The sequence below is a fragment of the Cynoglossus semilaevis genome, chromosome 13, assembly GCF_000523025.1.
Source record: "Cynoglossus semilaevis isolate Cse_v1.0 chromosome 13, Cse_v1.0, whole genome shotgun sequence".
Lineage (NCBI taxonomy): Eukaryota > Metazoa > Chordata > Actinopteri > Pleuronectiformes > Cynoglossidae > Cynoglossus > Cynoglossus semilaevis.
This window is the reverse complement of record NC_024319.1, coordinates 13,134,849-13,158,118: the sequence shown is the minus strand read 5'-3', so window position 1 is coordinate 13,158,118 and position 23,270 is coordinate 13,134,849. Positions and strand designations below refer to the sequence as shown.

The window sequence follows — 23,270 nt, the reverse complement described above, 5'->3', positions numbered from 1 at the left end:
TGGATTACAGAGATGGAAAGAAAATCAGGAAACAGATGAAAAAGTGACAGGCATCAGTGGAGGAGAGAGTTAGAGACTGAAACAGGTGGACGAGCTGGATGCCAGAGGATGAAATAAATAAAGAGGATGATTTAACAACTACAAGATAGATGAGTAAGCCAGTGTGTGGGCGAGAGAGTAAAAGAACCAGAGAAAACAAGAGAGTGAAATAGGAAGCAGACTGAGATAGAGAGATCTAAGGACTAAGCTACTAGTCCAGGCAGCCCTCTCATTTGGAGCCAAGCCTCCATATGTGCAACAAATGACTGCTTTATGGAGGGGAGAGGAGATAACACTAGAAGCTGGAGTGTAGTCAGAGCAGTTCAGTACCACACAGAAGCTGGAGCTGCAAAATGGTCTAACAGTTAACAACAGAGGTGATAGACACGGAGGCAGAGAACAGTGGAGAAAAAAACAGTAAAAGAAATGTTCAGAACAGCAGGAAATGAGAAGAGATGTGATCCACTGGCACTAACTCAGGGGTATGAACACTCCTTCAAAGCATCTTCCAATGCCCACATATCAGCTAGTGTTTGGTTGGTATTGTTTTGAGGAAGTATAAACTGTATTTTTTCCTTTCCACGTGATTGAGTTATGGCTCCAGGGGCCTTTGTAAGACCATCTGAGGGAAAGATCTAAATCTGCTCTTTAAAAATGAGTAGCAAAAGTGCAGTGTTGCCACTCTGGCCACCCAGTAGACATGGATGCTGTCATAGTTGGTGGTCCAGTCAAGAAGTCAGAACCTGCGTGTGAGAGAATAAAGTTTTGGCTGGAAATTGTTGTGTTTGTACAGTGTGGAACTACCTGTGCTTGTCTGAGGAGCACACAGCAGCTTCCTGAGGACATTTAAGTCCACAGCTCTGAGTAGAAGCCACACACTGTATGCTTCAGCTAATTGTCCGGAAATCCGATTATGATCAGGATTTGGAATTGACTAACCTTAACTGGAGCTCCACAAACATGAAGCTAGTACTACTTTTTTATTATTAAAAAAACATAGTTTAATCAGTGCTTACTAACTTTTTACAAGGTAACACATTTTATTCAGACTATGTGAAAAAATAACTAAGCCAAATGGTATAAAGTGGTATTTATGAAAATATTCTTAATTTGGAGAAACCCTGTCTCAAAAATCCAGTTTCAGATTATATTTTTATTTTAATATTTTTTGATGATAAAATCCCTCAGATTAGCTGAAAACCTGAGAAAGGGGTCATTAGAGCAAAACAAAGGAGGTGACCACACCCTGGCAGAATGTGTGATCACATGGGTGAATGTGTGAAAATGGGGCTGTGGGAGTCACAAGGGAGGTGTACCACGTGAGGTGCAGAAAATGTTATAGTATAAAGGGGGCAGTGGTGGCTTAGTGGTCAAGGAAGCGGGGGTGTAGAAGGCTTCAGGTTTGAGTCCACCAGCTGCCAAGTTACTACTGAGGTGTGCTGAGTATGGCACAGGTCCCCACACACTGCTCCCCGGGCGCTTAAAGCTGCCCACTGTTCACTTTGGTGATGGGTTAAAAGTTGAGAATTGCTCTTATTGCATGTCCTCAGCAGAGATGTCTTTGTTTGTTACCTGTACAACGGAGCTGCTGCTCTCTTTCTTCCTGCTCTCTAGCTGAACATCTTGAGACCACTCCTCGTCTCCCCGGGCTCTCACACACAGCTCCGTCATCTCTGTGTCCTCCAGAACATAGGAGGGCAACTTCGCCCCAGCCTCCAGGCAATCACAGTGTTCTTTCACCACTGTCTGACCGTCGGGCCCTACATAGTGCTGTACCACTCGCAACTCAATATCTTGTGTGAGGTAACTGCACATTAACTGACGGCCACAGATTATGACCTGTGAAAAAAGGGGAAAGAAAAATGATGATAAAATTTAGCATCACAGGTAAGGGCACCATACACTTCTGAAAACAATCATTGTCATCCAGCCTCCGCAAAAAACAGAACTCTTAGTACTGCAGTAAAGAAAGAAAATCTTAAATACTCAGTTTCAGCTGTTTTGATTAAAAAATCCCTAAAATAGTTCTGAAATATCAATAAAACCTGTGGACTGGAACGCCCTGGCAAAATAATTTTTGCATGCAAGTTATTTATAAATAAATTAATTTCACACATTTGGCTCAATCATCGAAAATTAATTAGAACAATACACAACAACATACGACAGGACTAGACCTCACAGATCGCTCAGATGTCCCGCTTAAGAATTAATGTGTTCTTATGCAATGAGGCCCAGTGTGTGGAGCACAGAGCAGGGGCAGAACAAGCCAAGTCACAGCCACCAGTGGGCTGTCATCTGGTACCAGAACATCTGATTCTGCTCAGAACGGCCTCCATCATTATCATGATTATCATCTGTGCATGTGTGTGTCTTAATGCCTTTGTGCAAGTGGCTCTGTGCTCCACTGGTTGTGGCACTGATGAAGATCTTGGACCCTAATGTGGGAAACTTCACATCATCATATTATCAGCACATGCTTGACTGCTAACATCTCCTGACTGCTAACAATAAGTTAGTGTTTTGATAACTAATTCATGCATTCAGTTTGAACTGAGACTAAAACAGAGAAAAATACAGAAAACGATATGGTAACTGATAAACATCCAGTGTGGAAAGAGGGGGCTGTAAAGGTTAGCTATAAATACAGACAAACTTAATAAGAACTAATAATTTAATCTTTTCTAGTCTAAAGGTAACACCTGGCAAGGTTTCGTCTAACACAGGTGAGCATCCAATCAAAGGACTAACATGTGGTCTACAATAAATTCATTACCCAAGATGCTACTCTGAAACAGACTGATGTAACTTTTTAATTGTCACAAACAAACACTGCCCAAAACACTTGTTTTGAAGTTTATTTTCTAACTTTTTCCTAGGACAAAAAAAGCAACACTGGGTCTACTGCGCTTCTGGTTGGTTTAATGAATTTATTTGAGTAAACTTATAACAGAGACTAAAGTCAGTGGTTGCACAGATTGATTTCTTTGTTTACTTTGTGAGCAGTTGAGCAGAGGCAGTAAAGCTGCAGGGTTTACTTCAGCTTGACATCCAGTGGTAGGGCCAAGCATGAAATTTTGACAAGAGTCCGTATATATATATATATATATATATAAATATATATATATATATATATAAACAGGTCTGTGTCTGTTTTTGGAAATCTTTGCAAGAGTTAAAAACAACAGGTACAAACACACATGCACACATACTGTATATAACAGTACCTGTTTTTGGACACCGCTCAGCTGCACCACCTTGATGATCAGTGAAGCTGTGCGCCCTTTGTAATGAATGGTTCTCAGCAGAGTTCCAACGTTGTCTACACTGAAGGCCTCCGACCAGCGCCAGTTCCCCCAGCCCTCTATGCAGATGTGCAGCAGCTGAAGGACACAACAGAGCAGACCATGATCACAAAAATCCAGACAGAGACACCTCAAAGGTTAGTCTTCTAGACCGTTATTTATCCTGCAGCAAGGGGAGAGTAAACAAGAGGGTTTTTTGTTTGGAAGGACAACAGAGTTCCTGTTTACTGGTTCTAAACAGGCCTGCTGCTTCTGGATGAAGGAGCAGAAGGACACACACATTAAACTGACTGGTGGAAAACAGCTGATGTGGGAGCTCATTATGGCTGTGTTTGTGAGTAAGACGTGTGGGTGTGTGTGTGTGTACGCGTGTGGTAAGATTTGGAAGTCTGTGTTCTCCACGCGTCTAAATAAGAGACAGATAGTTTTGCTCTCAACTTTTTTACAGTTTTACATCCATCACTTCACTGTAGATCATATCCATGTGTGTGGCTAAACACACACAGATTTAGAGGACAGCAATAAACACATGTTATCCTGTGTGATGACATTCAAACAAGTTTAAAGTGGTGACAATTTACTGACCATTTACATTTATGCATTTAGCAGACAATGTTATCCAAAGGGACATAGAAGAGGAGAATTAACAATGAAGTGACAGAAGAACTCTTGAACAGAGATTGCTATTTAGTAAACAGAACACACCATATGCCATTATATACCAACACCTTTGCTCTCATGTCTGTGTTAGGGCTCATTGAACACCACTGTACCTCAGATTACAAAACACGTAACAAAAAAGAAAAATTCAAACTGCTCAACAGTGAAGTCATCCAGATTAACGCAGAATTCCACCACACATTTTCCATACAATACATTCCATTAGACTTGAACTCATTTGTCAAACAATGTAGGTGATTTTATTAGATTGTGCACACAATAGGAGATCTAAAGACTTCTTTGTGAGGTCAGTGTGACCTGACCTTTCACCTGGATAAACTTGCTTTGTCAGCCCTGCTGTCAACACAAATTCAAAGTCCAAGCATAAGGAAAGGGAATAAGAATTAATGTGTGCAAATGAGAGTCAAGAAAACATGGGTCACAAAGAGAACACTTTCAGGAGTGTCCCCTAGGAGCAGTGACAACAAAGATTTTTTTTTAGGAATTACACTTTGATTTTTCGTTTTTCTTCACCAAACGTTTAACCAATCTGTTTAAAGGAAAATAAATGACTCTCAGGGTCAAAGAGCACGAGGGGACCCTGGTCAAGACACTCTATGTTTCTCTTCATTGCCGTCACTCTACACTGTTTGAAGGCGGATTTTTTTACAATAACAATCTTAATCAAAGCTTGGGCCAGTTGTTTAATAGATCAACCAAGAGCTACGTCATTTGAATACAATTTTAAATAATTCCTTAGATGTACAGGTCACTGGTCACATGTAAATGTTGTATTAACAATCATGTTTATGGTCTGAATCTGAGGACAGTGAACAACTGTTTGACACCCTAGGGCATCAGGGCCACATACGTTTTTGGTCAATATTTTTCAATTATATTTAAATTAGGATATGTTTGATTTGACCATGGGATTAAACCCATTTATACAATACGTGTTAATAATACTTCCAGAGTTTGCCCCAGAGTTTATACTGAATCCTGTGAAGTGAGATCTGAATCTCAGCACCATCTGCAAAGACCCATCTGTTATTTCAACACCACTTTTCTCCATCTACTTTATCATGCCTGTGGCTCAACTTGACCTCTGAGTGAAAAGTCATAATAATGTCTCCCTCCAGCTTCAAACAGCAACTGCTCCGTTTTGTTTGAGGTAATCACTCTTTGTGACTCAGGTGAAGGGAGAAAAACACTGGTGACACAGACGAACTGTTCACAAAGGATGACAAGAATGAAAAATACAAAGCTGCTTGGCCTTTTGTGATTTATCCAAGTATGGCATGAAGAAAAGCCTGTCTCTCATGTCAAGTTCTGTAGTCATTAACGCAGGAATGAAGCCCAGACTAGGCACATTCTCTGAATGCAGAACAATACTCTGTAAATAAATTTGTAAAAATATTTAGATACTTTATTATTATTTAGATTAACACTGACATTTACACTTCATAGATATGAATATGTGTGTGAATGGTTGTTTCTTTCTATGTGGCCCTGTGATGGACCGGAGAACTACCCAGGGTGTACCCCTCCCCACCCGTTGACAGCTAGAATTAGCTCCAGCGTGATCTTGCAAAGGAATAAGCCGTGGATTGATGGGTGGATAATTTTCTCATGAAGTCTAAAGGGTCAAACCCTGCTTGGAAGGCCTTGACCTTTTGTTTTTACTGCTCCAACATTATATCTAAAACTAGAACATTGTATATCTCTTGCAGCAGTACTATTTATCAATGTGTTTCTTTCTTTTCTTTCTCCACCTCCTTTTTCATTATTATCTTCTCGCTCTCATCACAGCACAGCAATTACTTACTGCTGCTTATTAGCTTCTCCTCAGTGCCACTATTTCCCACAAATACATCACAGCAGGTTAACCATAGTTTTGTGTTTGACCAAAAAACACCTACATATTTTGTTTGTCTCATTCAGAACTGATTTATTTTAATAAAGAAAACTTATTTTGAACAAAAAGAGCCCAGACTCATTAAGTTTTTATCTCATTCCCAAATAAATCACTATAAGAACACACCCTGAGAAAATAGCACAGAGTCAGATATGCATAAAAAATGCATATCTGACTCTGTTTCTGTTTCTGAAAGGAAATGACATTGTAATGTGAATGGTAGAGAAGTGATTATGGCTCAAATTGTGGTACCACAGTGATGTTCTCCCATGGAATTTGGCTGACATAACTGTACTAAATGTTTTTATTCTGCCAGTGAAATGTATTAATTTTTAACAGACAAAGAAAAGCATTTGACCACAGCCATGTCAAAATGTTGCCTTTTACAATGCCAGTGCTGGGCAGAAAGCCTGATATAAAAAAATCCTGCATCAATCACAGTCCACTGAACGTAGGTTGAACAGTGATATCAGTATTAGTACCAATAACATGTTTCTGTTAAACATTTTTTCCTATTATTAATGTAGTTGAACCTTAATCACTGATTCCTCTGAAATAAACTAACAACGAGTCACTTTATACAGCTTTTGAATGGACAGTTCATCCCAGCAATGCATCATCATGAAGGTTTACTACAACATGTTTGGCCAAATAAAATAAAATATCTAAGCTGCAGATGATTCATCCCAGCTCCACTCTGATGAATCATCTGATTGATTTGGGAACGGGGAATGTCTAATCCTGTTGAACTGAACAAACCCTGTCTTTGGTCTAACCTCCAGAGTCACACAGTAAGCCACATCATCACAGAGGTTATTCGTAGAGCATAGGCCTTGTACTGGTCAGGCTAAGCAAAATCTGTTGAAAAGTGAATGTTTTTATGTATGTTTATGTACAATAAACTGTATGTTAGAAAGGGACACTTCCATTTGGTTGCAAAAGGGAAGCCACTGATGCAGTTAGATACAGATTTTAGATTTACATTGTACAGATTGGCATGTACTCATTCACACCAAATGGCTGGTCCATTTTTTATGTAAGGTCTCTGGTTTATATCTTTATAACAGAACTTCAGGAGGTTGAGGGTATAATGAAAAATACACATTTGCCAGTTAGTCTTTGCCAAATCAATGATAAACTTCTTCACCTTCATTCACAGGGCAAACAGTCACAGATTGTTAAATGGATAATGGGATAAGAAGAAAAACAGCGTCTGTCCCCTGTGGACAACAAAAGTGTCTCCGTCCACTCCCACCACCATCCACCTTCTGTCCTCTCACAGGAATGTGTTTAAACACACATAATACAAATGAAGTGTCTGTTTGCCTGCTGTGGAAATGTAAGCAGAATTCCTGGATGCTGCACAGACGGGCTCCCAAAGCCACAGTGGTCGATGGTCGTCTACCCATTACTACCATTCCTTCCTTCTGTCTCTTACTCAGACTATAATAGGGGATATAATACATGGATATAAACAATACCAGAAGCTGCCCACTTCTTTCTATAAAAGGCTCAAAGAGGCTGCGGCACGCCAGAGTCCTCCAAATATTGACTACGCCTGCCTCAAAAGTTACTAAAACATTTATATTTCGAAAATAACGTGGGCTTAATGCATCAAAATGTTTACAAGTGATGTGACAAGTCTCAGAACTTATTTAACTTATTTAGGAAAAGTTGAGAACAGAAAGAAGTAAACAAAAAGTCCACGTAATCTGGAAAATTTTCGAAAGTTGTTTGATAAGAAACCCGTTGACACCAAGACACAAACCTCAAATACAGAGTTGGGAGTTTGTCCTGTGACAATGCTGGATATGTGCAGGAAAAATAATCTAAAGATCGATCAGAGAGACACAACACTGTCCATGCCAGTGTAGTGAGGTCTCATCCATATAACATGAATGAATTATGGTGGTTTTTACATCTGTCTGCAATGACTTCTTTACTCTTGGCTCCTACTCTCTGACAAAAGCAGCAAGGCAGTGTGACTTCAAAGCTAGGATTTGAAAGTCTAAAAAGTGGTTTGTGAGCTGGAAAAAGGTGCGGAGAGAAGGCATTGTGAGGACGTCTGGTTGACAGAAGAGACGTTTAGAAGAGGTTTATGCTCGACTAACATTGTTGCATAGTTCCCCCGTTGGTTTTTTTGTCTTAGGGCGTTAAGAGAGGCAAGAGACGCAGCAAGTGTTTGCACCAAATGTAGGCAGCTGACAAAAGGAATACTGTCTGAGAGGAGGAAGCCACATGAGAGGAAAGACGAGGTCAGTAGTTAAAAATAGGTCGTGATATGAGCAACCTTTGAACCCTGAATCTGTTTGCAGTTTGCAGGACTTCTTAATGGTTTGAATTGTGAGTTTTTGACAGAAGAACATTTTTTCTTGGCAAAGTCAATCTGTATATCTAAAACCTAAAAATGACAAATTAGTGTTTTTAAATGTACTAAGAGGTTTAAGTATAGTGACAATCTATATATCTTTACATTTTTACTTCTAAGAATCAATAGTTAACACAGTATACACACACAAAACAAAACAAACCTCAGTAACCAACAGCATGACCGCATATGAAATGCCTCTAAATAGCAGCCGTTCAAGACAGACTGCAGTGTAACTTAGTCATTATGAATGCAATTGGCCTCTGCACTGGTTTTAAAATGCAAAGCTCACAGTAGCACTTTACTACTGTGTGGCTTGCTTCATGACAACAAACCACAGAAACTGTTTAAAGACACATTTACAGCAATTATGCTTTACAGCTACCCATAACAGGATGGAAGTTTGTTTAATGCAAGTGAGACCAAAGCATTCATAGACAACATAATGTGTAACCACAATACTGTAGACCACGTGGTCACAAACAGATCCTTCTGTTTTTCCTGATTGTTATTCTAAATACTCTAGCAGTGAAAATCTTTAAACTGCTAACTTATTGTTGGCATATAAACGCCATGTCTGAAGATTGTTTTGGAGGTGTACTGTGCTTAGAAAAATAATTCAGTCTGGGTTTTATGGACATTTTACTGTCTAGGAATGATGTTTTAAATCAGAACTGTCAACGAGTTCAGTTTAATTTCTGTGGCACCAAGGTGCTGTCCTTGGTGCTGAAGTCAGGGCAGAACCAATTGAATTGGTCGAATCGAATCTGTCCAGTTGCCCTTGATGTAACTATTTTTGGATTAAATGACCTGGATGACTGAGAACCTACACAGACAACCAATAGAATCATACTCATGAACATGATGACTAATAGAACAGAAAACAACAATATAACTACATACCCACTTCGACAGTAACTGTCAGCTCCCAGGATGACTGATTCATATTCCTACAGACTTGCTTTATCTTGGATAAATCTCATCTGGAATAAAATGACAAATAGCTTCACATAGTTAACATATGGCCTGTTGTGATCACCAAACTGGGTTGGAAACCCGTATAGGTTCAAGGCCAACGGTTTGATTGACGTGATGAAACATATCTTTAAACAGCTAACATGCTGACATGTTTAAAGAAAAGCAAATATGACATGCTAGCAGCTTCGCTTTTGTCAACATGCACATGATTAAATTAATCTCCTCAATTCAGAAGAAGAGGTTTATCTGGGTCAGACTACAAAGAAGGTGGAATTACTCAATATATACACACTGTCATGACAGGCCAATGGCTCATCATCTGATGATCACCACTGAAACCAAATAACATCCCATAGCATGTCAGTGGGTGAGTGTGAAAATAAAGAGGTCGAAAACAAGAATGAAGCATAAAGGAAAAAAAGTGACTGGTTAAGGTGGAGACCGGCCGCCCTCTCTGAAATGTAAACAAAAGATTATGTCTGTGGTGGAGAGCGGTGACGAAGAGCTGTGGATTGGAAAACATTGTTTTAAAATTGCTGAATACTACAGAGCAAATGATGGGCTGCAGAAGGATCAGGATACTTTGGTAGAATATCCACAAAGTAATGATTAACAGATAAACAGTGACAGAATGTGTATTTTAATTTGTGCAGGGCAGACCACACATTAAACAAAATGTTTTAATCAATAGACTCACACAGGCTACAAATGTAATTTTTAATACTGTTTGAAGCTAATTGCCAATCACTGCCATGTAGATAGTATTATGATGAGGTGAGGCCTGGGTCCTGATGGTCGATCAGTAGAGATGTCTTATTGATTAACGCAGATATGCTTTGACACATTTTATATTCAATGGTACCAATTAGATAAAACAATAGGATAAAAAATGCCTAACCGTACCTTTATTTAATTACAGACTCTATACTAAACTGAATATATATATATATATATATCATTATCAAAAGTTGATAATTTAATAAATCAGAAAGTACAGCTGACAGTTTTGATGAAGTTGGATGAAGTTGGATGATAATGCATCCAACTGTGGTTAATCCTGGTTATTTCTTAGACATGATTGAGTGAATTGAGTGAAAAAAAAGTATTTTAATACACTGTGGGTTTTTTTCTGTTATTGATGACTCATTGCGTGTTTTTATTGTATCAGTAGTTTCTGGTTCTCCAAGCTGACCCTTGTCCAGATTCCACGCATCATCAAGAAGAAATGGCCAACGCCAATATTTTATGTTTCCCTGAAGACACTCTGTTTACCATCACACTGTTTTTTCACCATTCTCTTTAACCCTCTGTTACCCTAAAACTATGCCTGAAATGATGTGAATCCCTCATGGACTCAGTCCAGTTCAGAAGATAAATAACAGGAAAGTGTAGGTTTTCTCCAGAGATCCAACTGGACAGCGGTTCCTTTCATTGGCTTCCTATTGTCAGCCTGATTAGTGAATGTGTGGGTTAACCTGACTGGAAGTAATATCCCCAAAGGGTCAGCCTCATGTACTGCAGTTGAAGCCGCAGTCTTGGATGAACAGCATAAACAAACCACTTCACTTGAGGGCAGTGTTTCTTGAACAATGATTCATGGAGTAATATTAAATTCTGCTGGGAAAAACAGCTAATACATTTAGGCAATAAAAACTTTGTTTTATTTATGTGCATATTTTTGGTTATACGCATAAAAATTAAACACAGCCTTGTTCAAAAGGACCCATAATATGTGGACAAATAAAGTACCTACTGCCTGACCAGTACACTCCCTGGCACAGTCCAGCCTCATCACACACCTAAAAACAAGCTCGTTGAGCACACTGATACAAAACTGTTTTCCCCACTACTCCCCTACACTCAAAACAAATACCTCAATGTCATGTGTGTTTCCAACAACTCGCCCAATTCAACCACAGACTAATAGTCCTGGACTGCTATCTTCAGCACATTACCTCTGGGAATCACACACACAAACACCAACAAACACTTATGCACAGATGCTCAATGACCAATGCCACACGCGGACACACACACACACACGCCCATAACAGTACACAGAGTCACACATCTAGGAAGCGAGAGTGGGGCCTTTTGCATGGAAGCCTGCCGTTGGGAGTGAATTGCAATTTCTTCGAATAATAAATGTTTCTTGCAGGCACTTTTATAAAGTTCTACCCAAATCCAAAGATTTTTACACCCCTCTGGTTGCTAACCACACAAACCACAGGGATTTCCACCAGCCAGGCTACATCCTGTACAGAGCAGCCAGATATTTCAACCATCCACCTCACACCACACACCAGAGCAGGGTGAGGACAGTGAGTGTTTGTCAGATACATGTATAGATGTTTACATTTTCTTAGGATATTGGATATGCTTCTTAAAGTACATGTTACAGTCACACCCTGACTTTGAGGTTGTGCTTTCTTTTAGTAGATCAGTGGACGCAGGTATGTCCAACAGTGTCATGTCCTTGTTTTCTGTTGATTAGATTTTAAGTCTAAGATTAAAGTAGCCCATTGTTTCTGTGTTCCTGCTCAACAGTCTGTGGCTCCACTTGTCTTCTCTCTACAACTTTAAGACATGTAGGAGATGTATCCACAGGCCCAGGAACTGACACCCTTCAGTTTGTGCTACCTCTGTGGATGACCTGGATGTGTCTGGGAGGAAAAGAGTACAGTCCTGGTGACAATTTCTTTAAATTAATTTTGTTGAAGACCTTTAATTGAACAGTAAAGCTTTGGTCTGATTGTTGTGCAAAGATGTTTTTTCCTTTGACCTTGCTGTTTCAGTTGGTGCCATTACTGACTGAAAAAATGGAATACAAAGAAAATCTGATTAACCTCGTATTATTTTAATTATGGTTCGTTTAAATTTCATTTAAATCATTTTGTATATTTGTATCCAACCAATGACACAACTTTGTGATTTGACGTTTATTCTAAAAGTAAGATACATTTATTTGTAATATCCTGTTGGGTTGTGTACCCTGTTATGCCATGTACTGTATAAGAATTTTTCAAATTTGAAAGAAAACACAGTCTGTCTATAAACTAATGTCTCCATCTACTGCTCTGCATATAAGAGATTATGTGTGCTAATAAATTTCTCTTCTTGGCTGGTAGAAGCAAAGGTGTGAAGGCATGCTCTCCTCTGACCAGAACACTACACAGAGAGCCCTGACAGACTCCAGGCCTGAGGAAACATTTTATTGCAGTGTGTATCTGTGGGTCTGAGTGTGCACTTCTGGTCATGAATTAGATGGTGTGTAAGAGACAGCAGGCTGTGAGGACGTGACTACCTCAATCAGCCCCTTTAATGCATCTTTTGGTGGTAATTGACAGCAGAAACAGGAGGGCAGAGGGAGTGTGAAGGCAGACGGTGCTGAAACAGAGAGGCAGTGAGAGAGAGTGTGACCCCAGCTCAGGTTCACGTTTCACTGCAAAAACACTCCGCTGGAGTGTTCTTCTGAGAGAAGTGACAGATATGCAGAGGTATGTCAACACTGTGGGAAGTGTACATTGGTGAGGGTGCTGGTGAGGATCACACATAATAAGAACTACACACTCACACAAAAACGCTCAAAAGTACACACTGGAGACTGTAGAATTTTAAATATTCCTCCCTGTTTTGGTTTGTGGTGGAACAACGGCAGGTCTGTTCGTGAAGCTACATCCTCTTCACTGTGCTGACACTTTCTATCAATACCCATGAATGGACAATGAAGGGATTAGGACAGGATTAAAAGATTTATGTATGACAATAAACCGCGATTGGCAAATCTACCCATCTCTACTCCCTTTTGAATTACTGGTTCATCACAAACAGAGAAAAGTGGGAGGAACAGAAAGATAGCAGCAGACACATTTTTGGCAGTAGTATCCACTAAGCCTGTCTGCAAATTTAAAGAGCATGGCAGGGCATGTACAGTGTCCCCCCCTTGACAACTGTGCATGAGTCATGACCCTGCTATTAAATTTCTTTGTGCATTCTTTCCTCATCTTAGCTTCCAGAATTCTTAAAAAACTCCTTCTTTTTCAAATGAACTAAAGTCCAGTGAGTTCACACTGGCACAGAGAGCAAAGGGGAACAGATTTCTCCAAATCAGCTAATTTGTTGTTGTGGTTGTGGTTGATTAGAACGTATATTTATATCATATGTGCACCTGGCAAAAGGCCAGTGGGGACCCAGGTATAATACCATAGCTGTGAGGACAGGATTGAGGTTTGACCTCTTGATAGACGTGGAAAACATTCTTCAGAATAGTATAATTGAGGAACGGGAACATTGGGAATACAGACAAGGTAGCTAACAATCGTAAAGAAAAGTGCAATTCCAATGAAACCATACATTAACTAAGGATGTTATACAATTGTGTTTTTTTTTTTTTTTAAATGCGTTGGGCAATCTAAGGAGCCTGCATTGTGCATTTAAACCTAATAATTTAAATATATTTTTTGACAGTTAGGTATTACCAAAAAGGTTAAAAAGGTTTTGATGTCATTTAAAGTTTTTGGACTTACATGATGTTGTGTTGCACAAATAACTGTTTTTTTGCCTGTCTTGTCTCCGCAGCAGCAATGAAGCTCCTTCACAATTCACTTCCAATATTAATGACAGCTTCCCTGTCAATCACATCAGCTTATTTCCTGCAATGGTGCTGATTAAGAAACTATCTGCGAGTGAGTTATTGTTGCAGCCACTTCAGCTGCAAGTTTTAGTCTACTATAGATGGTTTTTACTGCTCAATTTAATCACTTCAAGTAGTTTCTGTAAATAGGAACAATAACAAACCTACAGTAGATGCCTTATGAAATAAAGGCTTTGACCAATTTTTGGCTTTCCTCACAGTTATCTTTGTCTTGGATGGATTTCATGATAAAGTATGAGAGAAACTGAAAACCCAGTGAGGGGTTGGGGGTTAAGAGTTCTGCATCTGAGGTGGAAGGCAAGGAAAAAGAGGGAAAGAAGATTGGAAAAATGGGATGGTCTGGAAAGTTATGACTCCTGATGATCAGGTTTGTTTCAGGCACTCCAAGCCATCAAGGGACTTTAGAAAAACAGCAAACGCATTTCTGACTCCACCTGAAAACCGGTTCGCAAAAGCTACAAAAACACATTTGTGGACCAAGTAACGATTAAAGAAATACAAGCTTTCTCTTATCAGTGTCAGTATTTTCGTAACCCCAAAGTCTGATTAGGAGTGTGTGCTACGACTTACTGAGGCGGACACATTGGCAGGCATTTTATCATCAAATTCACTAACTGAGCTAAATGTTTTTGGCAATGCTGTACTGGTTCTTATTTATCTAGTTTCACAAATCATGGTCATCTTGAGAACACATTTTTCATATACCACAAACACATAACAGAATAACATATGACAAAACTGCCTTGGAATAGCATTCCTCATCTATGATGGTATTTGGCCCGTTTGGAAAATGTTTCTTCCAGAAAATCTCCAAAAATACGGAGGTCATTTTGACTTACTGCTAAAATGGGATGTGGTCTTTGAGCTATGCTGCTGTGCCAAAGTGCCACTATCAAAGTGTTAGTTCGTGCCTGTGTGTGTGCATGTGGGTGCATTCACATGTGTGTTTGTAAGTGGGAGTGAGGTAAGTGCACAGATTAACTGTGGGCTATGATTAATACAACTTGACTTACTGACTTACTGCGAGCAATTATGGCCATGTCTTTTCTCAAGCTCGACTATCTCACACTGGTAGAACACATGGGAGCTTGAAACATGTGTGCAGCAAACACAAACTCCAACATTCACACACACACACACACACACATTTGCCACAGATCGCCAGCCCACCCTCCGTTCAACCTCAAAACCACAAAGGGTTAAATATAATCAATCTTCTTAACAGTGCTGTCAGAGCAATGTCCGAGAGCAGAAACACAGACGGTGCTGAATACATATGACACGGTGTCAGATGAAAGTATGTACCTGTGAGCCAGTGCACAGAACCGCACATGTATGATAAATAAGTGAAAAACTATTTTTTATATGTTGGTGTCAATGTTTTTTTTTTTAAATCCCTTAACATATTAAGATAGGTCTGATCACAGGAAGAACAGTCACCATGGTCCATGTGTGTTGTGTGAAACTACCTGAGGAGACTTGTGGGATCTCCAGCTGTACTGGTGGCTGTGCAGACTGTCCAGCAGCACATTCTCGTCTGTGTCCACCTGACCGAACCGCAGTGTTTCGTGGGTGTCATTACAGATCACATAATGGCTGTAGATCAGCTCCTCGGCTTCAGGATTCCCATTCTGAAGGACACAAAGTGTAAAGATAGACGTCATTGGTGGGAGCCATGACATAAACATAAACTTATCCAACACACATACAACTAAGCATTTGTTTTGTGTATTATCCTTGAAAAAATGACCTGTGAGGAATGGTGTATTATTTTACTTTGCATCAAAGAAATATATTTTGTAATTTTTGTAAAAAAAAAACAGCTAATCTTAAAATTATCATTCCTTTAAATACTGTTTTAAATGTTTCACTGACTTTTTGCACAACACCAGACTTCAGACATTTGGTGTATTTTGAGAGACTTTCAGGCAAATCTCCAACTATATTAAACCCATTTTTTCTCTGTGAATCACTGAGACTCCTACAAAGTTTCTCCTTAGTTACCTTCTCAACACTTTTATGAAAGGTTCTGTGTCGCCACTTTGCCTCTGAATGCAGAGCACATGCACATAATTTTCCAGAATGTAGCTGAATAAATGCATGTCATTAAACATATACTATATGCTAACCTCCATACTTTCTTAAGGAAAGCAACAATTCTATCACTACCCTGCTAGGTTGTTTGTGTTTAAGCACAAATGCAGGTGTCAATGATTGTTTATCTGAACACAGAAATGCAGTTTTTGAAAATACAGCTGTCAGCCAGTCAAGGAATGAAATAAATGATATCATCTTTTGGAGTAATAAACCATAAGCAGGAAAGTGAATTAAATCACAGTGTGACAGTTAAACAGGCTGAGCAGCTTGGACCGGGTTTTGATGCCAAATCTAACTTTTTCATCATCGTTCTTGCAGCAGCTTTAATGTATAAAGATTGTTTAGAGAAGCAGATAGGCATGCTCGCAGATTTCAGTAGATTTTTCCATTCAATCACTATGTCTGTGTTTGAAGCAAAGTGGGCATCTGAAAGTAAATTCTTGTTTCTAGGAGTCATCTGTGTTTTATGGCATGTTAGATGAAAACATCATGGTGGAGTCCCGAGTCTGGTCCACCTACAGCTAAGGGTCAATAAGAAAGAACGCATCCAAGAAAACTCCAGTCATGCGAGTTATGCAGGGATACTGTCCACCCGTACGTCACCTTGCAAGCATTAGAGGAGAGCTCACTGGCTCGCTACTAAAAACATCAGCTTAAACAGGGAGAGGGTGTGTATAATTTTAGACAAACAATTTCCAAACATCTTAATGCGAGTCAGCAGTGTGTTTATCTGCACGCATAATACCCTTCATTTGTATTTGTATTTTTCTTCCTTTTGCAGGAGGTCTAGATGTTTCTGGGTTGAAATCATTAGCTGAGCCTGGCTTCCTGGACTGAAGGTTTTAAAATCACTGAGGTGAGAATGTCAATGTCAAGTTTTTAAGTTTGCGATTAATATCTCAAAACGTGTCTTGTATTGTCATGGTGTTGTTGAAGCCTGGAGATGTTCCGGTGTGCTTACCAAAGAATAGAACCATTAGTCTACAAAGCCATCACTTGCTCTTGTGCTTATGCCTGCCACGCCCCCTGACCGAAAATTCATATTCATAAAAAACAACAATGGCGACAATCAAGGTGACAGTCAAGTCATTGGACAGGTCATGAAAACTGTTTTCAGGAGAAACTGAGCATTAATGGATGGTTTCTCACATAATTCCTACAGGTTCTCCCTATAAATACTTGAACTCTAGTCAAAGGTTATTGGGTCCTGATAGGAATTCTTCTGAGAACCCCCGTCCGACTGATACACATGACTGAGGTTCAGACATCTTCTCAGTAACCACTCAACAACCCAAACAATAAAGGACATCAGGCTGTTGTGTACTTATAAATGGCAGCGGGTGGGGGTGGATGGTTGATGGTTGGCAGTAAAACTCCAGATTTTGACTGCCAAGCACGTTCGGGGTCCAGAGGTTGTGGATGCTATTGAAAACGGATGGGATAGTTTACACTGTTAAAAACTTGTTGATAGATGTGTGTGAGAAGGGGGTGGAGAACAAAATATGGATAGGACAGCTGCAAAACAATGGGCTGGAACCCTTTTCCAAATTTTAATAGGGCAACAGTGCCTATGCTCCCAACTGATTTCAACGCTGTGATTTACATACTTCCTGCTGCCATCCTAACATGTTATTGCTCAATCCACTCCGATGGGTTTGTCCTCCTGCTTCCATTCATGAGGCAACGAGATACACTCATCAGACGAGCTTCCTGCAGTAATCTTGAGCGTAGCTGTTTTTTGTGAGGCATCATATGAAAACATTTAGGGACCAGTGTATTTAAAAGGCTAGAAGGTGACAGTCTTTGAAGTTGAAATGTAAGCATCCTGGGAAAAATGCCTGGAACCCAGATTGTGAAAAGAATTCACTTGGAAAAGGGATACAAATTGTCTAAAAACAAATTTTATATTGCTCTAAATCTGACCCTTACACACATCTGCTTTAAGCCGGAACATACTGTCACTTCCTCTGCAAAGAGAAAAAGGGAATCATTTAAACATGGAAAGAACTCAGCAGAGAAAAAAATTTCAAGAGGAAAATTTCAGCCTAAGAATTCTCTGTGAGAAAGAGCGTATAAATACTACTGGGCTTTTGTGTGGGTTTTTTTTTTTTTTACCAAAGCCACTTCCCCAGTGTTGGTAGCTATGGGTTGTGGGGAGGGGGCAAGTATTGAAAGTGGGTCTGGGGTCTATAAGTGAAAATGGAAGCCCTGAGGTTAAGGCGGTTGTTGGGGGCTGAGGTTTTGGATATGAGGGGTTATTGAGTGCAAAGAAAACGAATATTAATACAACCATGAGTTATATCCATCAATAATTCCCATCCTCTTTTCCAAGAAGAAACCATAAAATATAAAATAAATCTTCCTCAATCTTCTTTCAGTTTCCAAAGTATAAGTGACGCTAAATGAGACAAAAAACTTTTTTTACAGTTGATGTGTTAAGTAGTTCACACCTGCCAATAGAATTTGACTCAAAGTGTCTCTGACGTCCATGTGACTGGATCTGACTTTCTGAGCTTAACACATAAATCCCACAAAGTGCACTTTTATTTAAAATTTGAAAAATATTAGCTGGAATTGGCAGCATAATAACTGCACCTTAGCTTCACTTCCAAAAAAATATTATTATTTTTTTTAATTTCAAAAAACAAGTTTTTCAGGCGAACCACATTTTAGAAATTAAAAATAATAATAAAAACTTTAACTATTAGAGTACAAGTTGAACCAGGAGGTCTCAGTTCTGTTGTGTGCTGTTCTTCTGAGTGTACTCCAACCGGTCTGTTTGTGGTGGTCTGGTATGACCAAGCCTAGATTCTGAGGTTCCAGTTGTGTGGGCGATGAGGATTCTTTTCCACAGTTTAATGCCGACCCTGCAGGCCACATCACAACAGGCGTCTGCAAGCCATGACACCAGGAAACAGGAAAATCACTGAAACTATTACACATGTAGAGCTGCATCCTTCTGTTTCAGGAGGACTGGGCCTGTTAACATTTCTCATTATGTTCTGAATTGGGATCAAGTACATCTCTGCACGGACAATTTGTGCATGAGTGTGTGGAATGTAAGCCTCCATCACATCAAAGATTTCATCTTAGCTAAATGCTGCCTGGCCTTCACAGCCACCCCTACACCACTAGGCATTTGAGCTTAATTGCACTCACACAAGCTTCACCACAACATGATTTTGTTTCAGTGAAAACACCAAAAGTGGAAACAACATTTTCCACAATTGGAATGTTCACTACTTCTGCTGAAGTGACCCAGATAGTGAGGGAAAGGTTTAAAAAAGAACCACCCTTTTGCACTTAACCTTTATCTACCCTTCACTGCAGAACAACCACTGCCACACGCAGTACAATTGCTTCACAATTATTGTGTGTTTTTTAGCCTTGTGTTTGGAAAAGTGGTAAAAGCTGATGTTAGATTAAAGGTTTGGAACAAGTGATGTAGCTGCTGCTGCTGCTCAGTTCAATTCAGAAAATCCACCAGACCTGATCATTTTATTAATCAGACATATACATGTTAAAAAGATGAGCAGAAAAGTTTAAACAGCCTGTTTTTTTTTTTATCCAACAACTACTGAAGGAAATGTCACTGTTAAGCAGCCATAGTTATTAAAGGATATTAATGGAAAATAGTACTTTGCAAGAGCTTTCATTATTTCTCCAGTAACACAAATAAATTATTTTCTTTTAAATTAAACAACAATTACTGTGCAGTACAGCACTCACTGTAAGTTTGATTAACTTTTCAGAAAATCTTGAAATCTGGTCTGTAAATATAATCCATGGATACCTCTGATGCACAATTTGAGACAAAATATTTAATGAAGCTGCACTATGACCTTTCTTGACAACAGAAAGTTAGCCCAAGGTTTTTATTTATGGCTAACCTAATCAGAATAAATGGGAAACACTCTCATGCTTGTGTTAAATGATGCAATGCTGGAGTCGAGGGTCAAGTGAATGACCCATCATCCAACATGGGCGGTGTTTGATGAGTCAGTACCATTGAGGTAGTATGAGCCTACTTCAGCCAGAGCAATCATTTTATAAAGACTTTCAGCACAGTGTGTTTAATTTTATTTTTCACAGGTAAAAACCCACAGCTGTTTCTGCAAAAACACCAGCTATTATTTCCCTCACCTGGCAGAGACGGACGTAAAACCATGAGAGTAGCTCATGTCTCCAGAGGCCAATATATGAGTCAGCACAGCCACAGCTGAACTGAGCATAGCCATGATGGAGCTCATAATGCCAGAGAGGCCACTGTGTCAGCGTGTGTGTGTGTGTGTGTGTGTGTGTGTGTGTGTGCGGCATACAAGTGGGTGGATGGAATCCTGGCAGGTGTAAGCACTCAAGTTTTACCATTTTTATGGGCATCACTTCACACACAAATATGCTGGCTACCAGAGGGTGTGCGGAGAGCTAGGAGCTGAGAAGACCAGGCCGGGAGACACCATGAAAACAAGAGACACCGTAGACTCATAGCCAGAGTTTATAGCAGGGCCATCTTTTGTTAACACTGGTCTGTAACCAAAAACTGTTCTCATAAAATCTTCTGTGTTTTAGCTGATGCTAAATCAGGGACGAGCCCTTGATATAAATCAAAGGAAAGGAAGGAAAGTGCATTATTTGTCATTGTGACACAGCACACCACTGCACACAACCAAATGTGACCTCTGCATTTTACCCATCACTAAAGTGAGCAGGGGGTAGCTTAAGCGCACGGCGAGCAGTGTGTGGGGACGATGCCATGCTCAGAGCACCTCAGTGGTAACTTGGCAGCTGCTGGACTTGAACCTGAAACCCGCCGGACCCAAATCTTCTACTAAATTCTTTCATCTATTTAAATGTAATACTGACACACCTTCATAACTGGGAAATATTTATCATATATTATTCTAAATCTAAATATATGTTGCAAAAATCAAAATGTATTTTTACTGGTCAAACCAAAAAACTGAATTGTTTTTCTTAACTAAAATCTTCTTAACCTAAATGTATTTATTTTTTCTTTGTAGAAAGAAGTCAATGCGATGGATCACCATTTTCGCATTTTTACAAGGCCACTGTAATTCAACAGCTCCAACCTTTTCATTGAAGCTAAACTTCAAAATGTGGTTCACCCAGGTACTGAGGAAATAATTCATCAATGTGGAAGTTTCACATTTTGATAAAACTTAAATAAAGATCTTTTACAGCATTTACTCTAACAATAATATTCTCTCAAAGGAATATGAGCCTATCTTCAGATTCATTAATAAAAGTTTATAAAATCGTTTTAGTTAATTTGTCAGGCCTTCAAAAGATTGGATTTGTTGTCACCTGTTGCCAGCTCTGTAGGGCGGTGTCCACAGTGTGGATGGTATATTGGCTGAAAGTGAGGAGAACTGGGTCCACGAACATGTTGACATCCAGTGTTGTGTTCTCAGGGGTGAAGGTGGCTGTTGCTTGGCCCTGAGGATACAAGGTAATGAAATGTTAGTGAAAAATTTCAATCACTTGAAATAAAAATGCTTGAATATTCACATCTGGAAAACAAAAACACCATAAAAATGTAGTTCTGCTCTACCTGTAGTAAACAAGGCTGGAGAAGCTGAATAATTGTTAGGTTTCTGTATTCCAGCAGCCTGCAGTCCAGCTGTGTAGAAAAGTTGACTTCCTGACTATGACATAGTCCGTTGCTCCATTGCCGTAAGTAAACTCTGGGCTCCCGAGAACCAACCACCATGAATTCCTGCTCCTGTGGTAACTTCCTGTCTGGTAGGAAGGGGCGAAGTTGCTGGGATGGAACTGGAAGATAGATACATATGGTGTTTTAGTAAAGAGTATCAGATGATCAGAACCAATAAAAAAAAGGAGAAATACTTGAATCAGGAAAACACGTTCACTTTTATACAACTGTTAAAGGGAGAGGAGGTATTTACCTGCTAGTCAAACTGTTTTAAGTAAAAAATAATTACCTCTGTTGTTGTGTTTCCAATTCTGGAACAGAGAAGTAAACTTTTGCTTTATTGTGTTTTATTTCTGCTGCTCTGTTCCCAACTTTACAAATCAAGATTAGTTTGTTCTCAAACCAGTGAAAACCTCAATGACAAAGATAACGCCCTGGTAATCTGCTGATCCATGGAATCACACATACCAGTACCCAGCTGATCCAGGTGGTGGCAGAGGTGAACTTCAAGCTGTGCCAGTTGCAGAGACATTCCCAGAGAGGAGACGAACCAAGGTGCAAAGCAGGAGTCTACGCGGGTGCAGGCTGCCAGTGCCATTGGAGAAACCAAGTGATCAGAGGGAGCCTGGGAGCCACAGTCACTGTCCACACTGGTGAGGAGGAGGAGGAGGAAGGCACAGTTCAAGCAGCTGGTAACATTTACAAGATGTGTTTGTATGAGGCTCAAAATGGAAAGACAAAATACAGGCTTAATAACTGAAAGACCAATGTAAATGTGAAGTGATTTCACATGGAAACAATAGAGTTAAAAAGCAGTGCATTTCTGTGATTTAGCATTTGACAGCTTCCGCTTATTGATTTTCTCAAATGTGTGTTTTTGCTCATGTGTGTGTGCGACATCTAAGCCAGGGCCACAGCTGCGAAATAATGGCTACAGAAATTCTCCTCTTATTAAAATAATCTGATTCTTATTAGGAGCTGAATGCTTTTGTCTTCTGCCCAGTGAGTTACAAATTGTGTGGCATCCTCGTCAGGAACCTAAATACTACAGTTATTTAGACAGGAATGAGGAGGAGGCCTCTTCACCGTCCCAGAATATGAGTTTAGGTACATTATTATGGGGTTCAATTTCCAGGAGGAGCTCTCCGTAGACATTAATTGCATGTCATGGCTGATGATGCTGAATGGAAGATAATTGAAGTGAATGACCATTTGCTCTGTAATTTGCTGCTACCATGATCCACTATAAAAACTCCAGCAGGAAACTTTCAGGAAACTTTAAAAATGCTGGTGCAGCTGAAAGCTCCTTAAAAAAAAGATAAGCATCATATGTTGACAATTTTCATTACTTCCAGTTGGCAGCATAGCCGAGTTATTTTACTGGTGGAAACTAAAGTAAGGCAGATGAAACGACTGACTATGGAAAAGGGGAATCAATTTTGATCGAAAAAGACAAATAATTTAAACATAAAGGAAATGTAGTGTTTGGAGTATGATTGTAATGAAGCGCAGATGTATATTTTGTTCTATGCAGAATCTGGGTCGTTGCAGATTCTTTTTCCTGTTTTTATCTCTTACAT

The 23,270-nt window shown here is 39.6% G+C and overlaps 1 protein-coding gene across 3 annotated transcripts in view; it reads right to left on the bottom strand.

Annotated features, from left to right (window-relative positions):
• vps13b (vacuolar protein sorting 13 homolog B) overlaps positions 1 to 23,270 on the bottom strand; it is a 285,627-nt gene that overhangs the window by 25,190 nt on the left and 237,167 nt on the right. For all 3 annotated transcript variants that reach the window (XM_008323736.3, XM_025061607.1, XM_025061606.1), the window contains 6 exons: positions 22,159 to 22,340; positions 21,589 to 21,809; positions 21,342 to 21,473; positions 15,389 to 15,550; positions 3,267 to 3,422; positions 1,612 to 1,878 (listed from right to left, as the gene is read on the bottom strand). In XM_008323736.3, coding sequence (XP_008321958.1) covers positions 1,612 to 1,878; positions 3,267 to 3,422; positions 15,389 to 15,550; positions 21,342 to 21,473; positions 21,589 to 21,809; positions 22,159 to 22,340 — 1,120 coding nt within the window. The remainder of the gene's footprint in view (positions 1 to 1,611; positions 1,879 to 3,266; positions 3,423 to 15,388; positions 15,551 to 21,341; positions 21,474 to 21,588; positions 21,810 to 22,158; positions 22,341 to 23,270) is intronic.